At 39.2% G+C, this 17,260-nt stretch overlaps 2 protein-coding genes across 4 annotated transcripts in view; both read right to left on the bottom strand.

Annotated features, from left to right (window-relative positions):
* Positions 1-441: 441 nt before the first annotated feature.
* On the bottom strand, positions 442-7,644 carry LOC142163182 (uncharacterized). Its single transcript, XM_075220442.1, has 6 exons — positions 7,570-7,644; positions 7,331-7,402; positions 7,036-7,149; positions 6,854-6,961; positions 962-1,000; positions 442-843 (listed from the first exon to the last, which is right to left on the bottom strand). The coding sequence occupies exons 1-6, from the start codon at positions 7,642-7,644 to the stop codon at positions 757-759; spliced, it is 495 nt and encodes a 164-aa protein (XP_075076543.1). The 3' UTR covers positions 442-756.
* LOC107797846 (uncharacterized) overlaps positions 7,645-17,260 on the bottom strand; it is a 29,152-nt gene continuing 19,536 nt past the window's right edge. For 2 of the 3 annotated variants that reach the window (XM_075219432.1, XM_075219434.1), the window contains 3 exons: positions 8,255-8,332; positions 8,057-8,160; positions 7,645-7,817 (listed from right to left, as the gene is read on the bottom strand). In XM_075219432.1, the coding sequence (XP_075075533.1) occupies positions 7,728-7,817; positions 8,057-8,160; positions 8,255-8,332 (272 nt within the window). In that variant the 3' untranslated portion in view covers positions 7,645-7,727. Of the gene's footprint in view, positions 7,818-8,056; positions 8,161-8,254; positions 8,333-17,260 lie in introns of those variants that run through there. The other variant, XM_075219433.1, reaches the window with a different exon arrangement.

Genomic DNA, 17,260 nt, shown 5'->3' with positions numbered 1-17,260 from the left:
TGACTACGTGGTTGGATTTCTTCGAAAACAATTTACTTTTATCGGTAAGATGTTAGACTATTCTCCATTCTACAGCTTGACAAACTATCGTCAGTAACAGTATCTTGTTGAGTTGTGGAGATTGTGTTGTAATGGGTTATTTAAATACTTACAAGGTTCAGTACACATTTACCTTTCATTTGGGTGTGGACGTCTTGAGGTGTGTAGGCGACCTTTTTAGAGCGAACAAGATTTCGATTGGATTTAACAATTTTTCTCTTCCCATACTTCTTTCATATGCACAAGCAAGCACCAATTTTTCTTGACCAACGGCCATTTGAAGTCTTATTTACCTCCAATATATTCTTGCAAACTTCAACATGTTGTACTGACGAGAGATTAACAGGATGATAGAGATGGCTTCTTCAGTATATGCACATAACACTAATAAATGAATACTAGTTTTAGATTTTGCATACGCATAGCCATTGCGTGATTGGAGCTAGAGAATACTGAAAATACATCAGATCTGATTCTCTCTCTCTCTCTCTCTGGATGTCACATTAAGGTAACCAGTGCAGAAGAGAATACCAAAAGCTGCCATCTTCCCGGACAGGTCCACACTTGAATGCTAATTGTAATTTGCTGCTCAATAATTAGTTTCTCAAAGCATACAACTTTATACAAGCGTGAAGCTTACTCTCAAGAAGCCAGTTCATAAGCTTGGATGAGATTCACGCAACTATGAAAGGAATAAAAAACTATCAAGTACATGTGTTAACCTCGTTTAACTGGTCTTTGAACATAAGATTTGTTGGGATCTTCTGTCTTAAGCTTTGGAGGCCGACTCTCTCCTTTCTTAACCTGCAAAAAAGCATGTTGAATATTCAATTATAAAATGCTCGCCGCCCACACCCTATTCTTTACCATATTACACTAAAGTGGGGGAGCATGTGTTGATTGCAATCTAAGCCAAACTTACCTTCTTCCCGCCCTTCATGAAATCCCTCCAGCTGGACACCTGATGACACGAAGAAGTGGAACTCAGCTATCAGAAAAAAATCTTCCTGTAGATTATATTTCAGAAAACATTTAACTATAGTGCTGCTGTTCCTACGCGTCAAGAATAACCGAGGATACGCCATTAGTATTATTCTTAAAAATCTTATAAACCTGAAGATTTTTGTGACGAGCAATAAAGCGAATAGTCCTACTGACAAGCAACAAGCAAGATAGGTAAGTAGTAACAAAGAAGTTCACCTGCAAGTTATATGAAAGAAAAACATACTCCAATCAACATAAAATAAGTATTCCAGCAAGCTAGTTAAAAAGAAAACTCCAGTTGCGTTGCAGCTATACATAAAGTTATGGACCCAGGCCTTCTCCTTGTCTTGAGTTTATGGTGTGAACACAAGAAATGGTGAGTTAGATGTTACAGAAGATTGGAGCAAACGGAAGGCAGCTTGAAGAAAAAACACAAGTATGTCTCTTCGGATTATTTGCAAGGAAAGAACTAGGAGATTATTTCACAATAGTGAGATGAAGTTGACTAGTATAACAAGCTTATTTTTCGTTCATATTTCGGAGCAAAGAGAGATTCGCTTTTTTACATCATAGATTACAATTGAGCCACAAACTTACATACTTATGACACCGTCTTTTGTGCTAATAGTGTAAGTTATTTGACTGGTTGAAAGAAAAACCAGATCTTATTCAAATGAGTGCCACATATTGGATAACCTTTGGCACTACTTTTCAAAGCAAGATGAGGAGTGCAAAAATGCTTCATAAATTGGCAGAATATATCGAGACCTCCTTGAACTTGATACTTTTTATTCCGTGTCCACCTGAACTAGTTTTGGTCCTAATTACCCCCTTGAACTTAGCAATTTAATAGCCTCGGCCGCTCTGGATCTTTTAGGCGCGTGGGGGGAAGAAAAATCGAAAAATCGGCTTCCAAAGTGGGGTATTTTCCAACTATTAATTGTCACATAATCAAATAATATGATTTATTTGTTCCAACTGCACTTCTCCTTGTTTCTTCTTAATATACATTGCATATTTTATCCAAATTGTATTTTGCTTCCTCTTTAGATACAACGGCTATTTGTTCCAACTATGTATGTCTTCTCCTTTTTTTTTTGAGAAGGTAAAGTATCCAGTATATTCAAATTACAATATGGAAAAGCCAAAATATAGTCCTTGTTCTTCTTACAAGGAACTCAAAACATCTAGGATTGAATCAGGATCCTCTACATATTCTGATTTACACCAAAAACAAAAAAGAAGAATACACTTCATCTTAATCTTTTGCAGAGAGTTGGTTGTATCTTCAAAGCATCTCAGGTTCCTTTCTTTCCAAATTGTCCACCAAATAGTTGCTGGGACAATTTTCTATCTGTTTTTGTCTGTGGTAAAGTCTACCTCTGTGTTCCAGCATAATAAAAGTTCAGAGGTTCTCCCTGGCATTACCCATCTAGCAGCTCTGAGATTAATGAACAAATCCCATAATTGACTGGTCACTCTACAATGAAGAAACAGATGGCTGATTGTCTCAGCATCATTCCCACACAAATAATATCTTGAAACAATTGGTATACCCCTCTTCCTTAGATTATCCTGAGTGAGGACAGCCTCTCTAATTACCAACCAGGTAAAACAAGCCACTTTATAAGGCAATTTTACTTTCCATATGTGTTTCCAAGGCCATAAACTGAGTTGAGATCCCTCCCGGTTCAAATCTTTGTATGCTGAGCTGACTGAATACATCCCACTACTGTGTTTTTGCCATCTGAGTGTATCTTCACCCTCCTGTAGTCCACTACATTGTTTTAGTGTTCTATAAAATTCAATCATTCTAGGCACCTCCCAATCCTGTAGGAATCTTCTGAATGTCAGATTCCAACCCTGTGTAGACCATAGTTCCTTCATAGTAACCCCATGTTGTTGATTCAGAGTATAGATGTCAGGATATAGTTGTTTTAGACTTCCAATTCCCAACCAATTGTCCTCAACAAAACAATGTTTTCCTTCCATCTTTCACAATAATACTCAGCTTATCTTTCAGGTTTGGCCACAAATTCCTTATGGATCTCCAGAGACCGACTCCATAAGGAGTATGCACCCCTTTAGTCATCCAAAATCCTTCCTTTTCATATTTTGCCCTAATCACCTTGCCCCATAGTGCTTGCTCCTCCTTTGAAAACCTCCATAGCCACTTCATCAATAGACTTTTGTTTTGCCTTCTTAAATTCCTAACTCCCAGTCCTCCTCCTTGTTTACTGATAGTCAGGGTCTTCCATTTAACTAAATGGATCCCTTTCTTATCTTTGTTTCCTTGCCACAAATTTTTTTTCCTCAAAACTTCCAATCTCTTCTCTACACTTGCTGGTAAGGGGAATAAAGACATCATATAGGTAGGAAGTGCATCCATAACAGAATTGATGAGCACCAATCTGCCTCCCAAAGACAGATAATTGGATTTCCATCTTGCAAGCTTTTTCTCACACCTTTCCAAAACATCATTCCAAATGTCTTTGGACTTGCTTTTTGCTCCCAGAGTCATACCCAAGTAAATGGTTGGAGTTGTTCCAACTTCCCCACCTAAAATATCCACCAACAGTTGTATCCTAGGTACCTCATTTACTGGAAATATTTGGCTTTTCTTCCAATTAATGTGGAGCCCAGATATAGCTTCAAACAGTACCAAGATAACCCTTAAATGTCTTAATTGACTCTCCTCTGCATCACAAAAAATCAAGGTACCATCTGCATACTGAAGGTGAGTAATTTCCATCCTGTTTCTTTGAATATTAGCCACATTGAATCCATTAATCCAGCCATTTCCATGAGCAGTCTTCAGCATGTTGTTCAATCCTTCCATAGCTAGTATAAAAAGAAAAGGAGACAAAGGGTCACCTTGTCTCAATCCTCTTTGGGAGGGGAAAAAACCTTCAGGAGATCCATTTATCAAGATTGAGAACCTGACAGTGCTAATGCAGAACTTCATCCAGTTGATCCATTTCCTTCCGAACCCCATTTTCTGGAAGATCCCTAGTAGAAATTCCCAATTTACATGATCATAGGCCTTTTCGATATCTAACTTGCACATTATGCCAGTTTTTTTTACCTTTAACCTAGAATCCAAGCATTCATTAGCTATCAAAACTGCATCTGTAATTTGTCTGCCTTTAATGAATGCCATTTGATGAGAGTCAACTAGTTTGTGCATCACCTTTTTAAGTCATTCAGTGAGAGTTTTGGAGATCAGCTTATAGATGCTGCCATTTAAACTAATAGGTCTGAAGTCCCTTAATTCCTTGGCACCATTCTTTTTAGGAATCAAAGCTACATATGTGGCATTGAAGCTTTTTTGAAACATCTCCTGAGAGTGAATTCTGGATAGTAGCCACAACATCTGACTTAACTACCTCCCAGCACTAAATAAAAAAAACCATAGAATACCCATCTGGACCAGGAGCTTTGTCGATTGCACATAGCTTTAAACATTCAAGGATCTCCTTCTCATCAAAGGGACTTTGCAATGCTTGTTGTTCTTCTTCAGTAATAGTAGAACAATTATGCATACTGCAAGAGGGTCTCCAGTTTTCAGTTTCAGAGTAAAGCTTAGTGTAGAAATTTGTGATCTCCCTTTTGATAGCTTCTGGTTCTTCAATAGTCTCCCCTTCCACCAACAACTGATCAATATTGTTATTTCTTCTATGAGCGTTGGCCATTCTTTGGAAAAAATTTGTGTTCCTGTCACCCTGCTTGAGCCATAGAGTCCTGGATCTTTGCCTCCAGGCTATTTCTTCCCTTTTAGCATTTTCTTCAAATTCCATGTAAAGATTTGCCCTTTTGATCTTTTCCTCTTCATTCATACCTCTTAGCTGCTGGATTGCATCGAATTCAGATATTTGATGCAGTGTTAAGTTTTTCCTTATCTCCAAATTGTCGTAATTGCTTTGACTCCATTCTTTCAATCTCCTTTTGAGTGCTTTGAGCTTACATGCAAGAACGTAGTCGGGTCTGCCTTCAAAAATAAAAGACGTCCACCAATTTCTAACTCTATTAGTGAAGCCTTCAGTCTCCAACCACCAATTCTCAAACTTGAAATAGGATTTCTTCTGTTCCCATTTACCACATTGTAACACTAGTGGTGTATGGTCAGAACAAACTCTGGGTAAAATTTCTTGTTTGATGTTCGTAAAACAATCATTCCATTCTGCAGATACAAGGAACCTATCAATTCTGGATGAAATCTCCTGATTGTCCCCACAAGTCCATGTATAAACTCCCCCTATCAGTTCAAGATCCACTAGTTCCATGTCTTCAATAAAATCAGAGAAATTTTTCATCGCTCACGTGTTTCGTGTGCAATTCCTTTTTTCAGAAGGGAATCTAACTATGTTAAAATCACCCCCTACCACCCAAGGACCTGTGAAAAGACCCCTCACAGCTCCAATTTCCCACCAAACTTTTTGTCTCTCTTTGTTGCAATTTGGAGCATAAACCCCAGTGAAATGCCAAATGTAGTCGAGTTTGAGATTCAAATCTACATGTTAGAGAATAGAAGCCAGTAGTAACCACCTTCCCCTTCCAAATCTTACTATCCCACATCATTAGAATACCCCCTAGTTCCACTAGCCTCTAATTGCCCATATTTTACACCCCTATTTCCCCACAGTTGCTTGATAATCTCCTCTATGTCCCCTTCAATTTTTGTTTCCTGGAAACAAAAAACATCAGCTTTCCATTTTTGAACCAAACTATTTACAACCCTTCTTTTTTGAATGCGGTTCAATCCCCTCACATTCCAAGATAAGATTTTTACATTCATTGATCCACCATTGAAACTTCTTTTCCCCTATTCCTTCCTCCAGTGCTCTTGAACTTCATATCAAACATTAAACCTTTAAGTTCTTGAGTACCTTTCTTTTTAGGAGTTGCCATAATCAAAGGTTCTGCTGCTTGCCTTTTTGCTTGTCTGCAACTATCTATCTTCATGAATAAGGCCAGAGCCTCTTTCTCGCATCCATGGAAATTGACCCCGTATTGTTTGCTCAATTTAAGCACATTCTGATGGACCTATAAAGATGCGTCCATTTCCCCCTCTATTTTCCGGGACCAAATTTGCAAAACTTAGCTGAAACTCCACTATTTTAGCCAAATAAAAATTATCTTTTAGCCAAAGTGATGGAGTTCAAAGGATGTATTTTCTAGAGAAAGAAAAAAATGTGCATTTCTTCTTTTCATGCAATGATTATTTATTTCAACAGTATATTTATTCTTTTTGGGGTCAAATTTGTAAAATATTTGGTTGGAATTTCATTATTTTTAGCCAAAACATTTCTTTCGCCAAAATAAAGGGTTCTCACTGAGTATTTCTTTTTATTTCTTCTTTAGATGCAATGATTATTTGTTTTAATTGTGTATTTTTTCTTTTTCTAAGCAAATATGTAAAAATAACTTGACTAGAATTCATCAATTTTTAGCCAAATAAAAAAATTGTAGCCAAAATGATGTTGTTCCAAATTTTTTACAAATTTGGCCCGACAAAGATGATCCAAATAATGGGTGGATTTACATAGCTCAAAATATATATTTTATTCTAAAAAATGTCACGCGGACAAAAAAATCCACGTGGCAGCGTGGTTGAAATCATCTAGTAGGGTCGAGGATAATGAAATGTCTCGTTTAGGGGAGTAATTAGGACAACGTAAAGTTCAGGTGTGCACTGAATATAAGTCATCAAGTTCAGGGGAGTCCCAATCTATTCTACCTCACTCTAATGGAGTATAATAGTGATCTTGTGCAGTAAATTTCAAAATAAATCATGAAACAGTAAGGTACATTAATGCAATTGAGAACTAACCCTCTTTTCTCTAGTTCCTTCCCACTGCTCCTCATGCTCACGTTTTCTCTTCCACATCTCCTTTGTTTCTTCCTCATCTTTCTTCAAGCGACCTTCCTCTTCAGATATCTGCATAAAATCCACCAGGAAGCTTAAGTAAAAATTTAGAAAAGATAGATAAAGAAAACAGCACAGGAACATACTCTCATTGCCATTTTTCTTCTCCGCCATTCTTGTTCTGTCAATATTTCTCTAACCTTCAACGTCAGCTGCTGCTGAAATTCCTGTGACTGCTCATGTTCTTGGTCATATTTTCCCTGTTTTCACAATCAGGAGGTAAAGAAATCAACCATTTGAAACTCAAAAGTTACAGAGAGCTACAAAATTTTCTTAAATGCTCTACTGAAACGGGGAACCATGTAAGTTCCCTGCCCAAATCATTAAGGTGGAATAAGAGTCGGGAAGAAACAAAACACAAGGAGTTCACCAAGAAGTTACCAGTAGAAATGTAGAGAAAAGATTAAGTCCAAAACACATCAAGTTACAGAACCAAATCAAGGAGTCGGTCACCTGCACGGTTCAATGTGGTTTTGGTTGTGTATAGATGAACACGGTGTCATTGTAAGAAATAATGCGTTTCAGCTTCAAAAGAAAATTCACCCTCCAAATATCCAGAAGCAATATTTCCAGCTAAATTCAGATGAAGTAGATAAAATCTGAGACAATTGCAGAGTTACCGCAGTAACTAATGACTTCAATTTGCCAGCAGTGTCTTTCTTAAGCTGCTTCTTCCACTTTGATCTTAGTCTCATACACAAGAAGGGGAAAACAAGTAACTTCCAGTGTAAGGAGACAAAAAAAATGACAGACAGAAATCAGAAGAATAATTCATATACTAGTTCCATGATGGGAATGCAAAACAGTCTCCATTTATCCATGTTGAGTTACAGAAGAAGACTTCCAAAAGCAACAATCCACTTGCCCCCTATTGATCATCATTATGCACATATAAGTACAGATAATCTTACGTCTGAACATCATTTTGATCAAAAACTTGTGCAAGCTGCTTTGATTGAATAGTTGTAGTTTTTAGAGATTTATGTGTGTTTTCTGTGAGTGAAAGAAGATCTTTAAGGTGAATATCAGCTCCTCGGCACTTCTTTAATCTTTAACCAAAATTTCAACTTTTAGCAACAAAAAAAAAATCAAAAATTTGAAACGAACCCTATTTCCCGAAAAATAACAACGCTTTTTTCCAAAAAGAAAACAGTCACGAACAAATGCTGACACAGTTTTGTTGAACTCAGACCACTGAAGAGTTGCAGGACCTGTTCTAAAGCTCCATCAGAAATACAGTAAAATGTGAATGCAGTCTATCCACGCAAAAAGGACACAAAAAGGAATAGCGAAGTGATGGCGGACCTTTTGCCGCATTAACTTGGTTCAGAATGTAATCCCTCTCCTGTGGATCAAGCAATAACTGTTGCGCTTTAGCTAAGGCTGCATAGAACATGAGAAAGAATTGCATAAAAGAATTCAAAAGCAGGAAGGGATAGATATAAAACAGCTACTTCATTTTTTTGATAATGGTAACAATTATATTAATGGGTAACAATATTTACAAGAGATTGTGTAAACCACAATCGGACCTCAAAGGATCAGAGAACTGCCAAAGCCTATTCTATTTGATTACATTTCTTCTAGCAAATCTAGTAAAGAATGTACATCCTCCCTATAGCTCTCTTTGCACCAAAAATGAAATAAAAAAAACAATTAAGCTTAATTTTCAGGTAAGAGCTAAGTCTATCTTCAAAAACTCTGGCATTTCTTTCCTTCCATATGACCCACCAGATACAAGCAGGAACTATTTTCCACCATTTCTTCTGTTTAATATTTACCCCTCCATTGTTCCAGCTAATGAGAAGAGATGCAATGTTATTGGGCATTATCCAGGATATACCAGCCAAATTGAGATACAAGTGCCAAAGTTGAGTAGTGGCCGGACAGTGAATACAGAGATGGGAAACTGATTCCCCATCTTTGCCACAAAGACTGCACCTAGCATGTAGCTGGATTCCTCTCTTAAGAAGGGTTCCTGAGTTGGGATAGCTTCCCTTGCTACTAGCCATGTGAAGCATTGGACTTTTGTAGGTGCCCTGACCCTCCAAATTTGTTTCCATGGCCATCCTTGCGCAGGATTAGGAGTATTGTTAATGAAATGATAAGCAGATTTCACTGAAAAGGAATCTGATTTGTGACCCTTCCAAATTAAAGCATCTTCCTCTTCTGTGAGACCTTGGAAAGCTTCTAAGGTCTCCCAGAAATCTGCCACACTTTGCAACTCCCAGTCATTTAAGTTCCTTCTGAAAACAATGTTCCACCCATATGTGGATTTTGCTTCTGCTACTGAAATTCTTGGATTCACGGCAATGTTATACAATTCTGGAAATTTGTCTTTTATAAGAGTGTGCCCAAACCATTTGTCACCCCAGAAGAGTACTCTTCTTCCATTTCCAACCTTGACACTAGAGTGGTCAGTAATGAAGCCCCATTGCCCCTGATTGTTTTCCATACCCCCACTCCATGAGGGGAAGATACTGGTTTGGTGCACCAAGGTCCTCCATGGCCATACTTCTCTTGTATCACCCTTCTACATAAAGATGTTTCCTCCAGATTATACCTCCATAACCATTTTGCAAGGAGACTGTTATTCTGTGCCTTTAGATTTCTGATGCCTAGACCACCTGCCTGCTTAGAACACAAAAGAGTATCCCATTTGACTAAATGAATAGTCTTTTTCTCACTGTTTCCTTGCCAGATGAAATTCCTTCTCAGGGAGTCAATCTTTTTCCTCACCTTAGATGGAATTGGGAAGAGGGACATCACATAGGAAGGCAGTGAATCTAAGACACTATTTACCAGAGTCACTCTGCCTCCAAGTGACAAATATTGACTCTTCCATCTTGACAGTCTTTTTTCACTCCTTTCAATCACCCCTTGCCATATTTCTTGCGACTTGTTTTTGGAGCCCAAAGGAAGGTCTAAGTATTTTGGTAGGTAGGTTCTCTATTCCACACTCCAGAATATTGGCCAAATTTTGTATGTTTGGAACTTCATTTACCTGAAATAGCTTACTCTTTCCCCAGTTCACATGTAAGCCTGCAACTGCTTCAAAAGTTGTTAATATAAGTCTAAGGTGAAGCATCTCTTCTGGTTGAGTTCCCATGAAAATGATAGAGTCATCTGCATATAGAAGATGTGAGATCTCTAGGATGCAGTTTCGTCTGTTAGAAACCTTGAACCCCTTGACCCAACCATTTGCCTTTGCAATGTTTAACATCTGATTCAGCCCTTCCATTGCCATCAGGAACAAAAAAGGAGATACGGATCCCCTTGCCTTAACCCCCTTTCGGAAGAAAAAAAGCCTTGGGGTGAGCCATTTATCAGGATAGAGAATTTAACTGTGCTAAGATAGAAACGGATCCAGTTTATCCATTTAGCTCCAAATCCCATATTAGCCATTAGTCTTATAAGAAAATTCCAGTTGACATGATCGTATGCCTTCTCTATATCCAGCTTGCATAGGACCCCTAGCATTTTGCTTTTAAGCCTAGAGTCAACCACCTCATTTGCAATAAGAGCAGCGTCCATGATTTGTCTTCCTTTTATGAAGGCCATTTGATGACCTCCAATGAGCTTGTTGATTACAGACTTCAACCTCTCAGTTAACACTTTGGCTATAATCTTGTAAACACTTCCAATCAAACTAATTGGCGTGAAATCTTTAAGTTCTCTGGCTTCATTCTTCTTTGGAATGAGAGCCACATAAGATGCATTAAAACTCTTCTCAAAGAATTCATTAGAATGGAAATTCTTCAGAGTTAGACATGACATCTTCCTTGACTGTTGGCCAGCATTTCTGAAAAAATCCCATGGCGAAGCCATCAGGTCCTGGTGCTTTGTCTGAAGCACAGGACTTAGGGTATTCCACCACTTCCTGTTCTTCAAACTCTCTTTGTAACCAAGTACTTTCCTCCTCAGATAAAAAATTCCCCCTAACCAGATTGAAATTTGGCCGCCATGTTTCAAGTTCAGCATACAACTTTTGGTAGAAACCTATGATTTCTTTCCTGATTTCTTCCGAATTTGTGGTAGTCTGCCCTCGCACCTCCAGCTTATCAATATGATTGTATCTCCTATGTGCATTAGCCATTTTGTGGAAGAACTTTGTATTTTTGTCCCCTTGTTTTAGCCATAAAGTTCTGGACCTTTGTCTCCATGCAGTCTTTTCATACTTGGCTAACTCCTTGATTTCTAACATGAGGCCAACCTTTTCCAGTAACTCTCCTTCAGTGAGCCTTCTTCTTTCTTGAATCTGATCAAAATTTGAGATGTTACTGAGGACTGTCTTCTTCCTTGCCTCTAAACTGCCATACTCCTCCTTATGCCACTCTTTCAGCTTAGATTTGAGGAGCTTTAGTTTGGAGGCTAACACAAAATCTGGCCTACCAACAATCAAAAAAGATCCACCAAGTCTACACTTTTTCAAGGAACTCTTGAACATCTAACCACCAGTTTTTGAATTTAAAATAGGACTTGTTGAGTTCCCATTCCCCACATTTCAAGAGAAGAGAAAAGAGAAGAGAAATCTGAATTCTTCATCCCACTCCATAGAGAAGAGAAATCTGTCTATTCTAGAAGCACACTCAGAGTTATCACCTTGGCTCCAAGTGAATTGGCCCCCAGAGAGGAGGATCAATCAATTCTAGCTCTTCCACGGTATCTGAAAAATCTGCCATTGCTCTACTGTATGAGGTCCTGTTTTTCCTTTCATTAGCAAATCTGGTGGTGTTGAAATCACCACATACCACCCAGTTTCTATTACATAACCCTTTCATAGCCCCCAATTCTAACCAAAGATCTTTTCTTTTCACTCTCTTGCATGGAGCATACACCCCAGTCAAAGCCCATAAGAAATTGTCTAGCACATAGCTAAAGTTGCAAGTGATAGAGTATCTACCCTTTTCTACTAAATCCCCTTTCCATTCTCTCTTATCCTACATAATTAAGATGCCTCCCCTTGTTCCTTCAGCTTCTAGTTTTATATGGTCAATCCACCTACTGCTACCCAGTTGCTTTGCAATACCATCACAATCCCCCTCCACCTTCGTTTCTTGCAGACAGTAAATGTTTGCCCTCCACTCTTTGAAAGCTGATTTTATCAACTTCCTCTTCCCCCCCCCCCCATATTAAGACCCCTAACATTCTAGGAAATTATATGTATCTTCATTAACTTTTAATGAGAAGTTGCCTCCCTCTGTTCCTTGGGATTCCGTCTTTGTATTTCACTCCAACCTTCAGGTTCTTCCTTTCATAAACTCCCTTTAATTTTGTTGAAACCCCTTGTGCTTTTGTTCTTTGATCGCATCATTGCCTTCATCTTCTTTTTCCTACTGTCTACTTCAAAAAAAGAGCCATAGCTTCCCATTCGCATCCTTCAAAGCTCACACCATATGTTTTGCTCATCTTTCCAATGTTTCTTTTGATCCATGCAGGGACATCTAGGTCACAGTTATGAGGATGCTCCTCAATTGATTCTGCAATAACAATCTGGTGATGTTGAACCAATTGCATGCCTGGTTCATCAGAAAAGCCTTCGCTATCAGAGGGGCAGTCTACAAAGACTGTTTGGGCATCCTCATCCTCTGGTTCACCTTGACAGTAATTGATGAGAGGAAGATGAGAGCCCAGATTTTCCCCAATTGGTCCTTCATAATCCTCTCTCTCTGAGGTTGATGATTTGTTGAGGGTAGATTGTTTGAGAGAGAGAAGAAGTTGCTCCTGAGCCAAGATACAGTCTTCCATTTTCTGTTGTTCTTCACGAATTGATTCTGCCACCATGGATTTTATCTGAGCAAGGAGAGCTTCGATATTTCCTCCCACCGTGTTTAGATAAAGGCCTTCAGACTCTTTACTTGTGGTGTTTTGATTGGGCTTAAGAAAACCTTTTTCAGCTTCCTTGGTTGGATTTTCTTTTGGCCCAAAGAGTGGCCCAACTGGATTCTTCACACCCACATGCTTCTCACGTAAGTGACTCACCTCCCCTTTATTATAACAACCAAAACCTGGGCTGCTTACAGAGTTGGGCCCATTATCCTCAACCTGACAAAGCCCCTTTACTTCACCTTCTACCCGTCCCCGCCCATTATTTTTTAAAAACTCCCTTAACTCCATTGATTACCCCTAAAGAACCACTACCCCTTATAACCACTGGATTATACGACGCATTAACCTCGACTGTTCCCCCACCCACTTCTGTCCCATCGCAGTCCTTCTCCTCTACCCTACTAATCACCCCCACCCCATACCAACTATCTACTTCCTCCAATCGCCGGAAGTACACCGGAGTTTCACTCCATACCGGGATTGTGAAAATCAAACCATCGTATTCAATCTCAAACCTAGCAGGGATTAATTTTGGAGGCCCTTTAACTTTTAAACGAGCCCATCTCAGGTGGTTTCTGAGATCAATTTCCTCTTCTGTTTCCAACCATCCTCCGCATTTGTCACCGATTATTTTCATCACCTTCTTGTTCCAAAGTTTAGAGAGAGGCCCAGAACTCTAATCCAAGTCCAGTCGAATTTTTTGTCGTTGGCGTTAGATATGTACATAACGTAGTCTTGTCCCACATTGGAATAGGAGTAGTATGTTCTTGTATAGTATAGCTATAAATAAGAATCGCTTGTATTGTATTGAACACACAATATCAATATATCATATTTTCTCCCGTGCCTTCTCACATGGTATCAGAGCTATCGTGATAGATTTATCGCTGTGCATAAATTCCAGCGATTCCGGGAAGTGAAATCAGTCACCCGAACCCTTTTTTTTCAGGTTACTTTTAAAAGTTGTTTTGCGTCTGCTTTGTCTCGGTTAGTGATGTGAAAAATCCAACACTACCACAAGAGTAGTCACTGTTTCGCGACCAAACCCCAGTGAAAATCCCCGGCGGTAGTGTAGCGGTCGGAAGAAAATTTTCCGGCGAAGTTCTGACGTTGCGTGGGCCACCTTGCGGCCATTTTTTAGCGACGATTCTTCAGGACAGATTGTTCCCCTTGCAATTCCGAGCCTACCCATCCAGTTTACACCAAATTCTGACCACTTTTTTTCCGGCGTGAACAATGATTTCAAAAGTGGACTTCCGGCAATTTTTTTGAAAAAGTTTCTCCAGAACAGTTGGGTCGTCTGGTAATTCCGATCCTACCCCTACTGTTTTTTTTTTATTCCGACCACTTTGAATTTTTTCCGGTTGCTACAGTAATATTCCGAGAGCTACAATATTTCTGGAGTGAACAGTGTTTTCCAGCGCAGAACAGTGTTCTGTTTTCCTGCTGTAAACAGTGTTTTCTCAGCGATTTCTTCAGTTTTCCCAAAGGAGTTACTAATTTTCACTATTTCAAGTTAACCCTACTACCTAAGTTGCTCCAACATGAAAATTTAGGTGCCGCACCCGTGTCGACACGACTCTTGTATGGGTGTGGGTATGGGATCCGTATCGGATCTAGTCAAACAATTTTGGGTACTTTCACCACGATGGACGACAAAATTCGAGACGAGATACAATTTGATTCCCGAAATCAGAACCAAAACTAGGGTAAATTAAGAAAATAGCATACCTTATATTTAGGAAATCAATCAATTACTTATCTACAACTTGAGAATAAAAAAGAAATCCGCACTTTACAAGCTATACTTAAGTATTCCACAAAATCTCTCATAATTTAGAGACATTTTTATTTTTTTGAATTATTTTTAGCTAAATCTCCGCACACGTATCCGTACTAGGATCCGTATCTCCGAATCTTAGAATTTACATCTCGAAGGATCCGACCTCTAGAACTGCACCCGTCCTCAACCAATTTTACGATGAGTTTCCATGAGTCATGATTTTCCATGAGCAGAATGCAAGTGGTTTTGTTTTGCGGCACACCAGAAGTTGCGCATAATTTAGAGATGTTTTTGTTTTTTTTTGAATTATTTTTAGCCGGATCTCCGCACCCGTATCCGTACTAGGATCCGTATCTCCGAATCTTAGAATTTACATCTCGAAGGATCCGACCTCAAGAACCGCACCCGTGTCGAACACTCGCATCCGTGTCCGAGCAACTTAGCCTACTACTATTAATTGTAGCGACATGGGAATCGATACTTTGAATAGTCGGATGGTTTCTTTAGTGGATTATTTTGAGTTTCTTCAGTACAAAGCAGGTAAGCAGACATCTTCAGAGAGAGCTTCCGTTGTTCAAAGAGGTAATAGCGTGACTTGTGTCTCTCAATCTTCATCCTCTGAGTCTTGGATCATTGATTCAGGTGCATCGAATCATATTTCTGGTAACAAATCTCTTTTCATTACTATTTCGTATTCTCAATCTTTTCCAAGAGTCACAATGGCCAATGGGTCTCAAACCATGACAATTGCAATAGGTCAAGCAAGCCCAATTCCTTCCTTACCTTTAGATTCAGTTCTATATGTCCCTAATAGTCCTTTTAATCTCATAGTTGTTAGTCGCCTAGCTAAATAACTTAAATGTGTTGTTTTATTTCTTGATGACCATGTTTTTATACAGGAACGCAGTACAAGGCGGATCATTGGTACCGGGCGTGAATCAAATGGACTTTATTACCTTATCCTTGCTAAATCACATGGACTCACATCTTGTCTTCCTTCAACAACTTGTCATGTTACTGATTCACCGGATTTATTACATAAACGGTTAGGACATCCTAGTTTATCAAAACTTCAGAAAATGGTACCTGGTTTATCTCACTTGTCAGCTCTAGAGTGTGAGTCTTGTCAGCTCGGTAAGCATACTCGCTCTCATTTTCCTCGACGTATTGATAATCAAGCAGAGTCACCTTTTACTTTACTCCATTCATATGTTTGGGGTCCTAGTCGGGTCAGTTCTACCTTAGGATTTCGCTACTTTGTTAGTTTCATTAATGACTATTCTAGGTGCACCTGGATATTTTTAATAAAAAATCGATCGAGTTGTTTTCTATTTTCCAGACCTTTCACGCTGAAATTCAAAATCAATTTGGGGTTTCTATTCACACATTTCATAGTGATAATGTCCGAGAGTATTTGTCTTTCCCATTTTAACAGTTTATGAAATCTCATGGGATTATTCATCAAACATCTTGCCCATACACATCTCAACAAAATGGGGTAGCTGAAAGAAAGAATAGACATCTTATTGAAACTGCTCGTACCCTACTCATACAATCTCATGCTCCGCTGCGTTTTTTGGGGGATGCAGTTCTTATATCTTGCTATCTTATTAATCGTATGCTATCTTCAGCTATCCAGAACCAAGTTCCATTCTCTGTTATGTTTCCCCACTTACCTTTATTCTCTCTTCCACCCCGTGTCTTTGGAAGCACTTGTTTTGTCCATAACCTTACTCCAGGAACAGATAAGTTAGCTCCCCGTTCTCTTAAGTACGTATTTCTTGGTTTCTCGAGAACGCAAAAGGGGTATCGATTCTATTCTCCTGACCTCCAGCAGTACCTTATGTCCGCTGATGTTACCTTCTTTGAAACCCAATCATATTTCACAGGTCCAGGTAATCACTTAGATATTTCTGAGGTACTACCAGTCTCTTCTTTTGGAGATTCGGTCACTATCTCCCATCCATCTTCCTCTACATCTCCAGCTCCACCACCTATAGCTCCCGTTCCACCATCTATAGCTCCAGTTCCACCACCTATAGGTCCAATTCCTCCACATAATCCAATTCAAACTTCTGCAGCTCCGCCACTCTTGACTTATCATCGCCGTCCACATCCAGCATCATGCCTAGGTGATTCACGTCCTGCATCAGATTCTGCACCTACTGCGGACTTGTCTCCTCTTAGTCAACCAATTGCACTCCGCAAAGGTGTACGGTCCACACTTAATCCTAATCCCCACTATGTTGGTCTAAGTTATCATCGTCTGTTGTCACCTCATTATGCTTTTATATCTTCTTTGTCCACTGTTTCTACTCCTAAGTCTACAGGTGAGACACTATCTCATCCTATATGGCGACAGACTATGATTGACGAGATGTCTGCTTTACATGCGAGTGGCACTTGGGAGCTTGTTCCTCTTCCTGCAGGTAAGTCTACTGTTGGTTGTCGTTAGGTTTAAGCAGTCAAAGTCGGCCCGAATGGTCAGGTTGATCGGCTTAAGGCTTGTCTTGTTGCAAAAGGATATACTCAAATTTTTGGGCTTGATTATAGTGATACTTTCTCTCCCGTGGCTAAAGTAGCATCTGTTCGTCTTTTTTTGTCCATGGTTGTTGTACGTCATTGGCCTCTTTATCAGTTAGACATTAAGAATGTTTTTCTCCACGGTGATCTTGACGAGGAAGTTTATATGGAGCAAC

The sequence above is a fragment of the Nicotiana tabacum genome, chromosome 8 (genome assembly GCF_000715075.1).
Source record: "Nicotiana tabacum cultivar K326 chromosome 8, ASM71507v2, whole genome shotgun sequence".
Classification (NCBI taxonomy): Eukaryota; Viridiplantae; Streptophyta; class Magnoliopsida; order Solanales; family Solanaceae; genus Nicotiana; species Nicotiana tabacum.
The sequence above is the reverse complement of the archived record's forward strand: the minus strand, read 5'-3'. Positions and strand labels throughout refer to the sequence as shown.